This window comes from Rhinolophus hipposideros (assembly GCF_964194185.1).
Source record: "Rhinolophus hipposideros genome assembly, chromosome: 12".
Taxonomy (NCBI): domain Eukaryota; kingdom Metazoa; phylum Chordata; class Mammalia; order Chiroptera; family Rhinolophidae; genus Rhinolophus; species Rhinolophus hipposideros.
This window is the reverse complement of record NC_138058.1, coordinates 12,698,899-12,711,735: the sequence shown is the minus strand read 5'-3', so window position 1 is coordinate 12,711,735 and position 12,837 is coordinate 12,698,899. Positions and strand designations below refer to the sequence as shown.

The following is a 12,837-nucleotide window of genomic DNA, read 5'->3' as shown; positions in this document are numbered from 1 at the left end:
TGTTTTCTCTCTCTCGAAATGCAGAGTGAAGTGGAAAATGCTGTGGGAACTCAGTGGCATTTAATTTACTGATATGACATGGTAGAAGCCATTCTTTAACCTGGCTGTGACAGCAATAGTGTGGGGACAAGCATTAGGTTGGAATGCACTGGGGAAGCCCTTTTAACCACCCTGTGCCTCATTCTTCCCATATGTAAAATTAAACTGATGAAAGAGAATGCTTGTCACACCATGGTGGTTACTATGGTGATCGATGACTGAGACACAATGTTGCAGTGCCCCTAGCCATGCCAATTTCTTCTGATTCTGCTTGTTATTCTATACAGGGAGCAATGACTGGCAGGTCTCATTTTCTTCTTTGAATTGGAGAGTTGCTAGCAAGCTGTGGCATGGAAAGGCTGTTATACTGGCATCTTGTGCAGATAACCCAGGGCTGCTGTACTGGGATGTGCACTCTTGGTGAGAAGCAGGGCTGCCTGATCTTTCTATGTCATGGTGCACATACAAATATTTGTGTGGCATGCTGGGGGAACGGATAAGATGTTTATAACTGGAAGGGACCTGGTTTGGACGTTAGGTGCCCCAGGTCTTGCCCAGGTGCTCCAAGGGTCAAGATCAGTATTTTGGCACGGAGTACCAGTCTGAAAGCTCTGCTGTAGATTTGCTTAATCACTTGGCTACCACGAGGGCTGTATCTCCAGCTAGAAGCTCCCAGAAAACACTGTCAAATGAACTTACGGTAGGCTAGAAGCATAGCTAACAAGAAGGCAATGGCTGCAGGGCAAGAGGTCAGGCACCAGACAATGTTGCTGCAGACTCTTTCAGTACAAAGACAGCTAGTTCTTCCCCAGGGCCCCGCAGGCCAAAGCGGCAAAAACACAGAACTCACTCTTGGCTAGTTTAAGGGGGAAAAGAGACATATGAAAGACCACGAGGCACTTACAGAGTCTCTGAGATGACACAGTCAGTCTCGGAGGCTCTCCAGCCAGCAAGTGCCAGGCTCAGCCACGAGGCTTCCTCGGTGCAGATCCCACGGCCACTGGGCACGGACACAACCCAGCCTGAGGCTGGACACCGGGCACCAGAGTCCACCCTGTGCCTACTGATGATGAGGCACTGCCTGCTGCCCCCGAGAAGTCCCTGGGTGTTTCCAGCACCCCCTTTACCCCCCAACGTGGCCTCTCACGTTTTTGTCTTCTGAACGGAAGGCCTAGGAGTCTAGATCCAGTGTCTGCACTTTAGCTGCAAGGCAGGCTGAACGAGCAGCGTGGGCATTCTGTCAGAGCAACGGGGATTTACACACGGGATGGGAGCCCCCCTTAGGGAGGCCGCTCCAAATCAGCCAGTGGGCCACAGCGTGACCAGCACCCACTGCACCTCTCAAAGCCTCAGGTCATTATCTTCCCCCATAAACCAGTCCCCTTCTGGTCTCTTCTACGTCAGCGGATGCCATCGTCATTCTCCCTGACAACGGGTTCCAGAAACCTGGAACCTGGACTTGGTTCCTTACTCTCCTTGAGCACTTACATCCAAACCATCCCCAAGTCGTAACAATTCTGTCTCCTAAATATCTCATTATTTTGTCCCAATTCTGCAACACCACTCACTGGGTCCAGGCCCATGGTCACCTTGGCAGAACAAGGCCTTTCTCCCGGCTCCCGGCCTCAGGCTGTCCCACAGCCCCTCTTCTCCCTGCTGTGCCTGGTGATATCTGGTGTCATCCCTCCGACTTCAAATGCCGTGGTGGGTTCCCATTGCCTTTAAAAGAAAATTCAACCCCCAGATTCTATGTTTACTTATTTGACTATCATGCCATCTTACAGAGGAAGACACTGAGGCCACAGCAGTAACAGCAGCCCCAGGATTAAAAATAGGTCTCCCTGCCTCCCAAGCTCGTGCCTTCAACCAGGTCTCCATTAGGTGTCTTTACTGAATTGCTTGCAGCTGGTTGAATAAGACTGTGCTTTCTCCCACTTTTGTTTGACTATTCCTTTCCTCCTCCCTCAAACGATGCCCTTCTTTGTTCCCCTACCTGAGTGCTACTTTGCTGCTCATTTTGGGATCAACCGCTTCTGAGGAGCCTTTCCCACTCTCCCCACCCACATCACCAGTGGCCCACATCATACCCTCCTCCACAGCACCCACAGCCCTCCTAGCAGGCAGCCTCTGAGAGCTGAGGGCGAGGACATGTCCTGTTGTGTTAGCGGGTACGCTGACTCAAGCTGGTTTGTATCACATTCAGGGGTTCCTCCTGCCACCTATAAGCCCAGATTGGCCCAGACCTTCACCAAAGAGTAAGCAGGGGGGCGAGCGGATATCTACCTCCCACCCTCCTGTCCCATCAACCGTGCCTCCGGAGGAAATATGGCTCCTTGCTGCGCTAAGTATTACCTTGACTTTTCACCATCAAGAGGCTGCCTTCTGGAGCACTTCTAATGGGTCATTTTCTGGTTGACTAGATTCTAAAAAGTAGTATATTTTATTGCTCCAAAGAATTTACATTTTTTTTTGTCCTTTAAGCTTTACTTTGAGAAGAAGAGATGATTTCTGAGAGAATAAGTGTAATGGAGGATCTCAGCTCCCGCTAAACGCACAAGAATGCAGGACATGGTGAGGCCAAAAAGAAACACCCACAGAGCCATAGATAGTGGAGTCATACCACTATATTCCCGCTGGTGGCTGGTCAAGACACAAAAGCAAACATCCACAGTACCCGAATGCGGGGTGTTCCTTCACCCCAGTCTTGCTGGCGGCTGGGCGAGACACAGGAAGTAGGATCAACACGATCCACAATCCGCTTGCTAACTGCAATCCGTGCTTGCCAGCTCAGCCACGGCAGTTATATCAGTGGCTAAGGCTCACTGGTTACAACTGATGGCCAACTAGTCACAGCTGATGGCCATTTACTACCCAAGCCAACACCTTTCCACGTGAGGCTGAGAGCCTGGAAACAGCTCTCTGGGACTTTGTCCCCACAATAAGGTTGGGGTGGGAAAAGGAATTCTGTGTCATATAAAGGAAACACAGAGTTCCATCCTTCCATCCTGATTCCTTTCATTGCATAGTGACAATGTTGCTGGCTCTATGGTTTCAGGTTACTGCTGTGAGCTCCTGAGAGTGTCACCTGGGTCAAGCTCCAGCACTTCTTATTAGCTCAGTGCCTAGCTTCCAAACAAGGTGCGTTTACCTTCTTCATGCCTGTAAGATACCCCCCCCCATAATTTCTCTTCATTTCACACCATACTGAGAGCAAACGGATTTTTCTTAAATTATGTCAGCCTGTCTACCGATAGTGCTGGCATGAAAGATCACTGGCCATCACTCCTTCCGGCCTCAGAGCGTTTCAGAAAGGGAATACTCTAGATCTGCGTCTCCTCAGCAGCCCTGGCCTGTGAGGTGCTGCATAATTGGGAAACTGGTAAGTGCCCAGCCCACGAAAGGCCTATGAGGCCGACACACAGCTGCCTCATACCCTCATAGGGGCGTCCAAAGGTACCACTATTAATCTTATTAGTCCACGCAGTCCTCTTGCTACATGAAATGTATAAATATTTGTAAATTCTCTAATCCATTGCAGCTGTCAGCATAGGGTACTATGATGTCAATAAATTTCCTGGAGATCAGCAGAGGCTGACGATTACGATAAGGAAATACAAATCACCCCCCTCCAATCCATTCCCCTCTGCGTTCCCACCATGGACTTCTTGAGACCTGGGCCAAAGTGTTCCCACAATTTGTGTACCCATAACCCTACCCCCCGTCAAATTTTCTGGAGGACTGAGTGCCCAAAAGCCTGGTACGTACCTGTGGGGACAGCACTCCGGGCTTGGCTGGCCACCGGCTGGGCTGAGTGCCGCAGACAACTGCCCATCGGAGGGGAGGCTGCCTGGGCCTGGGGTGTGGTGAGGGGAAGGGTGGGCCTCGTGGCAGTGGCAGGGCTGCTCAGACTTCCACCGCCTGGGTGGATGGTTGTGGCCATCCCTTTGGCCAGTGGAGACCCTCCAACCACATTATTCCGGGGTGGCCCTGCCCCTCCTAAGGGAGCCCTGAGGAAATGAAGCAGAATGAATTCAGTGAGATGAAACCACACCACACAGGCCACTGATAAAAGCCTGCTCTTACATACTAGCTCTGAGAGGTAAAGGCCACACAGTCCAGGAGACAAATCCTAAAACAACGCCAAGATAATCCTTGTAGGTAAACAATAACCAGAGCGCCAGCTGAGAAGGGCACCCTTTATAAAACCTTCATGGAGGCTAACTCTCAATATAGATATTCAAGAATTGGCAAAAGAACCCTAAGAAACAGGCATGATTCCAATCAATGAAATATTTTGTACCAGAGCTACTGCTTTGACTCATTCTAATAAACAGCTGTGTGTCTCCAAACACATCCAGAAAGAACGGGTGACTCAATCATATCCCAAGAGGCTTGGGCACATCTGGCATGTGGCAGGAAGCAGTGACAAGAACCCACTCCCTCTGGACACGGCTGCCTTCTTGTTTCTGCAGGCCTCTGGGAAAGGGACAGACAAACCACGTCCCACTAAGGGATGTCAGTGAATTTGCAGTTTCATACCAGAAAATAGACACCTTTTCACCCCAAGGTTTCCAGAGGAAACCAGTTTAGAGTGTTTAATAAATATAAAAGGAAAAGAGCAACTTGGAAAATGAGCTTTTAACTTTCACAATACACATAGTTGCACTAAAGCCACACACTCGCTGCGGGAGTGCAGGATACAGTAGTCGGGCTTGAAAGCTTCTATGGGTTCAGTTTCAGGGGACCAGAATGTTTTCCATTAGTCCAAGACCTCAGTAATCTCCCTCGTTGTCCCCTCAGGATCTCAGTCGTGAGATACCCAAAGCCACAGGTGTGAGAGAACAGGCACTGCCAGGCCCATGGCTCCTCAGCCAGGTCAGAGGGCCCCCTCTCTGTGTGGCTTGGTACCAGTGGGCTGTGAATTCATATGGGGAAGAGGCCTTACAACATCCATTCAGGCTTTTGCAGAACAGCTGTGGACCACAGGTAGCACCTACCGGGGACCACAGGTAGCACCTCCTTCTGTAGCGCTTAGAGCTGCCCTGGAATTCACTTCTGGCAAGGAACTCTGTCAGCGGACTAGCCAAAAACATGAAATATTTTTTATCACATCTACTACCTGTTGAACTCACTTTTACCCTAGGAAATAATTTTTAAAAATTAAGTAAAGTGGGCTCACAAATTAAGGGCTTCCCAAGGAAGGGCCATCATATGATCGGAGGTGCGAGCTCACCTCCAGGCTAGCCCTGCCCCTGGGCTGCTCTGAGAGGTCAGGATCAGTCCAGCTATCAGTGCAAGGTCTGAGCGGCATTTCATTTTTTCTCACAGCAGTCTTATTCCAAAGATAGCATATACCCAAGGGCCACGTCTTCAGTTTATTTGCCTGTCCTGGAGTGTTAACACAGAGCTATACCCATAAAGGGTTTCGATGAGTAAGACTGACTGAAATAAAATCCAAGCAGTGGACCCCTCATCTCAATGGAAAATTCTCAGAGAACTCTGGATTTTTAGTCAAATTTTTAAATTGCTTTTTCTATTTTATAAAAATAATATAACAGAAAATTTGTGAAACACAGGAAATCACAAGGAAGAAAAAATTTTTTAAATTACCTGTAATGCTACCTCGTAATAACAATTGTTAACTTTCGGGAATACGTCATTTTTCCTTTACATATATGCATATGCATGTTTTGTGTACATGCACACTGCTGTACTCATACTGTACACAGGCATACACCCACTACACCCACACAACACACTCTTGAGATCTCGCTCCTCTTGGTGACTTCCCATCCCCAATGAGTGCTACTGCCCTGACTCCAGCTCGTTCTGTTCCCATCCTCTGCCCTCGGTAGCTAGTGTGTGTTCAGGGAAAGACAAGCAAACCTAATCTAGAAGGTGACGTGCTTGCTACATACAATCCTGTTCAAGGGGACCCCGAGCTCACGGCTGAACCCCACAAACAGACAGGTGTGCCCTGGCTGTCTTCTGAACTGTGTTTTTGGGTGGTCCCGACACAACATGACCTCTAGGCAGTGACGACATCTACAGGGGAATGCGGGGGGGGGGGGGGGGAGGGGGGGGCGGGGCGGGGGGGGGGACATCCTCCCTCCTCTCCCAGGCAGGGACTACGGACTCACCTGGAGGCAGGCGTCACGTAGTTTCCTGGGAACACCCCAGAAAGCCCAGTCCTCAGGGATGTCCCCTTGAACCAGCCGTCCTGACACTTCTCAAGGACACGGTACATCTCACCCTTGCGCAACTCCAGCTCGTCATTCTTCTGGGGCTTGTAGGCGTATAGCGCCAGGTAGCTGCAGGCAGAAGAAGCAAAGGCAAGGATAAATGGTGGCTGGCAGGATGGGCATAGGACCACTGGGTGTCACCCGGTTCACATGTGAGCTCATCTTTGGATGAACCTAACCTAGAAAGAGTACCTGATGCCTGTAGAGGAAGGGAGTGGGGGTGGGGGGCGGTACTGGCACACACAGCATCTGACCTGCTCTTCTGAATTAACAAGTGAGGTGGGGAAAAGGCTGAGAGCTGCCAGGTCCAGGCGGGAGCACCCAGGGAAGGGGTAGAGATGTGCCTCGTGATCCTAGAGCCCAGTTACTCCACAGCCCTGCGCTAAGCTGCGCAGGTGCACACCTGGTACCATCTTCCGGTCTGACGGCTCAGTCGGGCTACATGACTCATTCAAGGCCCTGGGGGTTGTGTCAGAAGTAGCTGGGGGGCAGGTTTTTGGGTCCCATTTTGTTTTTTAAATCTATTTTTCAAACTGTCTAAAGCTTGATGCTTGATGCTCTGGGCAAGAGAAAACTTTAGGGAAAACCGAGAGCCAGTTAAGCAAATCTTGGGCTGGGTTTTCTTCATTTAGCCTAAGCCAGCCGTGGCTTATCCAATCAATCTCCACTGGAAGTGGCCTCAGAGGCCCTCTTAAAAGAAATGGCAGTCTAGTTAGGGAATTCTTGGTTGCATTCTTCCTTGCAATATTTGTACCATAACTAATTAAATTCTATTTTTCTTTTAAGCTTATTTGAAGACAAGGAAAGAACAGACTTAGTGGTAAAAATCCTGGGTCTAGTGGCTTAGGGTCTAGAAGGTGTGCCTCTAAGTTAGTCCATGAGCTGGGCCAAGCGCCCTTGTAAAATTCCTAGTGGCCCCCTGACCCCAGCCTCACGGGATTCTTGTGAGGAATGGGTAATACTGCAAAATACTTTGCTACTTTGAGGTTTGAAGAATGGTTGGTTTTGAGCTGATAGAGAGAACGGTGTCAGGCAACTGTATTTGCTCATAAAATTCAGAGAGGAAAGTTGATGGGGGCTTCACTTCAATAAGAGACCCAAGATTTTAGGTGACCCCTTCCAGAGACCATCAGCTGCTGGGGCTTGTGCAGGCGGCAGGTATCTGGGGACTGAGGAGGCTCAGAGACCCCCTAAAGACACTCTCCCAACCTTGAGAGGGGCCTTCTTGGTAGGTGAATACAGAAATGGGACACGACTTGGTAGGGTTCAAGCAAAAAGAAAGGAGACCTCCGGGGTCCAAGGGGTCTAGTGAACAATGTGCTAGAACAGAATGAGAGAATCTTGTAGGAAGCACAGATTTCTTGGCCCTAAATTAACATGAAGTAAAATCTGCCACCCCTTTCCAACATCCTAATCTACACACCACAAGTACTTCTCTTTGATTCAATGGAGACCTTTTTATTTCCTGTGTTTATAGGCTTCCTGCCCCTCACCCCCACCTCCCCTCTTCCCTTAGGCACATCCATAGGGTGACAGGAAGGCTTACATCTTCATTTCATCCAACTGACAGGAAGGACTCTGGGCTTCAGGGAGCATAAAGTAAGCCATTATAGTAGAGGATCCCTCGCTTGTTGCGAGCATAAAGAATGACGTTTTGCAGAACTGCCCATGTGACAAAAAGAATGTGGGTTGTAATCTTTCTGTTTTCACATTTGATGACTCTCAGGGAGCTCTTTGATGGCGACAGAGGAGATACTATAAAGGGAAAGTCACTTGAAAACTGGGTTGACAACACGGATGCTGGTGCGGGGGTGCCCTTTTACCATTCGGGGCTGCCTCATGTGGGAGGAGGAGGCAGGTGGCTTCCACACAGCTCTGGCTCAGGCAAACGGAAGATGAAAAGAAGAGGAAAAGAAAGGGGATCCCTGGGAGGCTTGTGAACCGATTAAAATGACGTAAGACTTTTTGTGCCTGCTCGCAAGGAAATATAATTGAAGCATAAGCCCTGGTTAAGTTTGCCTCATTCTGTCTCTTCATGATGTGAGAACAATCTTTTGATTCTGTGGCTGGTGAATATACACTGGCAGGAGCAGAATGCCAAGCTGGGAGTGCTGGCTCCTTGGGGTGTGCATGTGTGCAAGACCTCACCAAACAATCGCGTTTCCTTGGTCAGGGGGTGGGCAACCATGTGCTGCCTTTGTTCCATCGGGGCCCTCATCCTCTGGCTTGTTAAACAAGGTTTGGGGACTGAGGTCCTGTGCCACTCACTCCTGGTCCTGGGCAGAGCCTGGCGGGTGCAGGGCAGAGCAGCACTCGCTGGCTCTCCGCATTTGGCTCCCTGCATTTGGCTCCCTGCTGGCCTGCCCCTCCAGCTCTTCTCCACCCCAGGGCCCAGGAGAACAAGTCCCATGGGCCTCCCGCACACCCCTCCTCCCTCTGGGCCCCTGCTGGCTGCTGGCTGTTGAACACTTCCCTTGAAGGACTGGCCACTGGGCCATCACCTGGTGTCCTGGAGCAGCATTCCTCAGGTTTCCTGCCTGCACAGATCACAGAGCACATAACAGGGTGCATTACAGCTCAGGTTGCTCCGTGACAAGTCTCTGCTACCTTATTGCAGACTCCTTTTCACACATGGACGTTTCCAGAAGGGCCGATGTCCTCAATAACGGTACTGTGTTGAAGAGTTTATAAATTCCTTTCTCTGCCTCTCTCATCTCCCCACTGCTCATCACATTCATGTGGGATCTGAGGAATTTTAAGCATCTGTGTCCTCTTGTGACCAATTGTCCAGTTTAGTGAGGATACGGGTAAGAGGTGGCCACCTGCTACTCTGTGGCCACACCTACCTCCTGAGGAGGGCAGAGTGACAGTGCAGAGGGAAATCAGAGTCGAGTCCACAGGAAGGGGACCACGTGTGTACATCTGTAGCTGAGGGGACCCAGCCAACCTTGGCTCAGGGAAGCTTTACTCCAAGGTGCTCCCTGAATATACTAAACACGTTCCTGCCTCAGGACCGCTGTACTTATTTTCCCCTCTATCTGGGGCTCTCATCTCTCATACTCCTGACCTCCACGCCTCCTACTGAATGCTCCACAAGGGTAGATACTTTTGTCTGTTTTGTTCACTGCTCTACCCCCAGTATCTAGAATAGTGTCTGGCACGTAGCAGGTTCTCAACAAATATTTGTTGAAAGAATAAAATAGGAGCTCTGGTTTTGAGACTTGGATTAAGATCGCTTGAGGAAAATGTGTGTGTGTGTGTGTGTGTGTGTGTGTGTGTGTGTGTGAGTGTGAGTGTGTACTGAAAACTGTTTCATACTGTCTCACGATCGGCCAGCTTACTGTGAATATAAAAATAAGTGCAGAGCAAACAGGTTTGGGCTGTCCACCGTTAGGAGGTGAGTACGGAGAGTTGGCATTATGAAAGGAAGAGATGGGAACCATGAGGAAGTGCTTGCGGAAGGATTAAAGAAAATGCAGAGAGAAGGGGGCTACAGGCTGTAGATCTCAGAAAAGGAAGGAGAGGAAAAGAAAAGGAAAAGGAAAAGCAGACGATAAAAGACAGTCCAAGGAGGGCAGAGAAAATAGGTGTCTGTCCCGGAGGGAGTGGGGCTGGCCTGGAAGCACTCAGAAGGAAGAAAGCAGTGAAGATGGGGAGCTGGGGGCTGGAGGAAAGGCAGGGAAGTGAGAGGAAGCCTGGAGTTGAAAAGGCTTCTTTTAGTGGAAATACCAAAGCAGCCCAAGGAGGTGCTGAGGCTCCCTCTGACCAGCGCACTGTGGGCAGGCAGCCTAGAAAAGGGTTCCTGTGACTGAGGCCTCTTTCTTCGTCTCTCCATCTTCCCTTCCAGCCTCTGGGACCTGGGTGACTTCAGTGGGCAACGTGTACCATCCAACTGCTAGTGGCGTGTGAAACTATGGAAGCAGGATCTGTTCCTCCTGGAGAGAGGAACAGCCCCTGGTGACGAGTGTACAAGGCCCACGTTGGCTCAGCAGCCTGAGGTCTGGGCCCCCCATACCTGCCCACACCTGGCTCAGTGAGCTATGTCCACTAGCATCCATCTTCCACAGTGGGCAATTCACATTCCAGATTTAGGAAATAAAGTGCTAGCAACTGCGATAAATACCCAGGAAACATCTGAGCTGTTGGACAGTCATGTTGGTTCCCAGGGCCTGATTCTCACTTTTCAGTCCTTCAAGAGGCCTTGGCAGCTCCATGCTGGCCTCCATGGAGGGCTCTGAGTGGTCTCTGTCACATGTGTAGATTAGACAGGAGTTGCCCCTCCAGGCCCAGAATTCACATTTATAGATTTACACACAAAGGCTGGTACTAAAGGTCCTTTATTTAAGGCAATAGCAGGAGAATTTGGTTCGGAGCGCCTTCCTCCCCACCGCCCTGTAGCCTAGATGGGGCTTTCATGCCAGTGAGAAGGAGCCTCCTCCTTCTCTGAGCAGCAACAGCCCTGCATGTGAGTCAGGAGTGGAACACCAGGCCCCACACCTGTCCCCTGCAACCTCAGACAGACATGTGCACACTGGACATGCCCGGCAGGTGTGACCACTTAGTCACGCGCTGTCTATTTTTACAAACAGCATGTTGGATGTCTCCGAGCACTGCAGTCACTCACTCGTATAACTTGCTCATTTCTATAGCAAGATCTTCATTTACTGTTAATTGTCTGCAGAATTCCCTTCTGCTGGAATCAAGGAGAGAATTAAAGTATTTATCTCGGTGCCTTTGTTAATTTCACACCCTTTCTCCTCTATTTTATGGCTTGTGTTTCTTGTAAAAGATTATTTTCCATTCCTCCTGTGAAGTGTTCTGCTCCTATTCTTCTGGTTGCCAAGGCCACACCAGCTCCAATTAGTGAGACATGTGCCCACTCATCGATTGTTCAATTCAAGAGATGTCTACCGAATGACAGCCAGGTACAGCCAGGTGGTGGAGGAGCCTGCCCCAGGAGCACTCGCTCTGGGGGCGGGGGAGACAGACGGCGTAGGTGTCCTGTCAGGGTCGACACAGGATGTCACAGGGCCTGAGAGGGGCACTACCCACGTTCAGCAGGCCAGGTGTCCTTTGAAGGAGGTGGCAGCTGAGCTGGGGGAGCCGCGAGTTGATGAGGTGCCGAGATGGGGCTGAGTGCAGAAGCTCATAGGGAGAGAACCGAGGAACGTTTGGGGAACTGCGGGGTGGCCGTGGAGTGGCCAGCCCCTTGCCCAGCTTTTCTGTTGGCGTTGACTCCCCTGGAACCCAGCAGCAGCAGGCTCTAGTCAGACAAGGCTCTCCTAGGGGGAACACAATGTCAGGAGCCCAGGGAAGGAAGGCACTGGGTGGGAGTGGGGTGCTGTGAGGCCAGCTCCTGGGAAACTTATTTGTGGGGGCTACAGTGCAGTGACCCCCAACAGATAGTCCTGCAGCATTAGCAGCATTAGCATCTCCTGGGAACTTGTTAGAGATGTCCATTCTGGGGCCTCACCCCAGGGCGACTGGGGTAAAACCCAGCAATCTGTGTTTCAGCGGCCCTCCAGGGATCTCTGTTGCGTTCTGAGGTTGAAGACCCACCTCTGTGCTAGGTCTGGTGGCGCTTGACCCTAAACCCTCCTCAAGGGCCACAGCACGGTTTCCTAGAGTGGGCCAAGGGTTCCCGATGGCGGCTGCAGTGGCCCTGCAGGATGTTCCCTGCAGGGCACAGATTCACGAGGCTGCACCTCTCTCAGGGGCTGCCTGAAGCCCACAGAATCTCTCTTCAGTTGGAAAAACTGTAGCGCCATCTCAGCTCCAGAGCTCCCAAGACTTTGCTGCAAACTCAGACAGCTCAGCGCCTCACTTCCTCTCAGGCGTGGCTCCTGACAGTAGTCCTCAAAAAGCCTCAGCCTCACGTCTGCTTCCAGGAAACCAGATTTAGACAACACAGGTGCTGCTGAGGACCTGCTGCCACCCGCAGGGCTTGAGCCTGGCTTTCTGTCCACGGCAGTGGCCCTGTTGGCACCTTTACAAGTCTCCAACCTCTGCCCGCCAGGCTCTCTGTTCTGCTCAAGGTGATTTTTCTGCTCTGACCACATACATTGCTCCTCACTCCCTACCTGCCTGGGGCCTTGCTCTGCTCTCTCCCTGAAGGTGATCAGAATAACAGGACTGCTGGAGGGTAGGTACCAGTGACCCTGGAAGTGCTGACCTGGAGACCAGGTGCTGTCAGAGATGGCTGGATGGTGGTCTCACCCCTCTAGGCCCTAGCCCCCAGCTTTGGCAGGGACTCATGTTACTGGGTCCTGATGTACTGAGCTCACACTAATCCAGTCCATAGCAGACTAAAAGGCAGAACCAGCCTCTGTGTTAATGGATTTGTGGTGGAAGAGACTCCTTTCCTGTGTGGGGCCTGGTCAGGTCACCAGGTCCTTTCCCAACATCACAAAACGTGAGGGCGTGAGGGCTGTGTAGTCTTTAACGTGACTTGGCAACCTCTTGACCCTCGAGACAAATGGAGGTGAGATTTGGAGGAGGGTTACTCTCTCTTCTGGCTCCCTCTGGTCCTTAACCCCCTTCATCTGCCTCTTACAGG

At 50.9% G+C, this 12,837-nt stretch overlaps 1 protein-coding gene across 1 annotated transcript in view; it reads right to left on the bottom strand.

The window, feature by feature from the left end:
* The window catches only part of SH3RF3 (SH3 domain containing ring finger 3), a 353,595-nt gene that overhangs the window by 61,920 nt on the left and 278,838 nt on the right, over positions 1-12,837 (bottom strand). Inside the window, exons 6-7 of the mRNA XM_081068500.1 lie at positions 6,180-6,350; positions 3,805-4,046 (exon numbers count right to left, since the gene is read on the bottom strand). Coding sequence (XP_080924626.1) covers positions 3,805-4,046; positions 6,180-6,350 — 413 coding nt within the window. The remainder of the gene's footprint in view (positions 1-3,804; positions 4,047-6,179; positions 6,351-12,837) is intronic.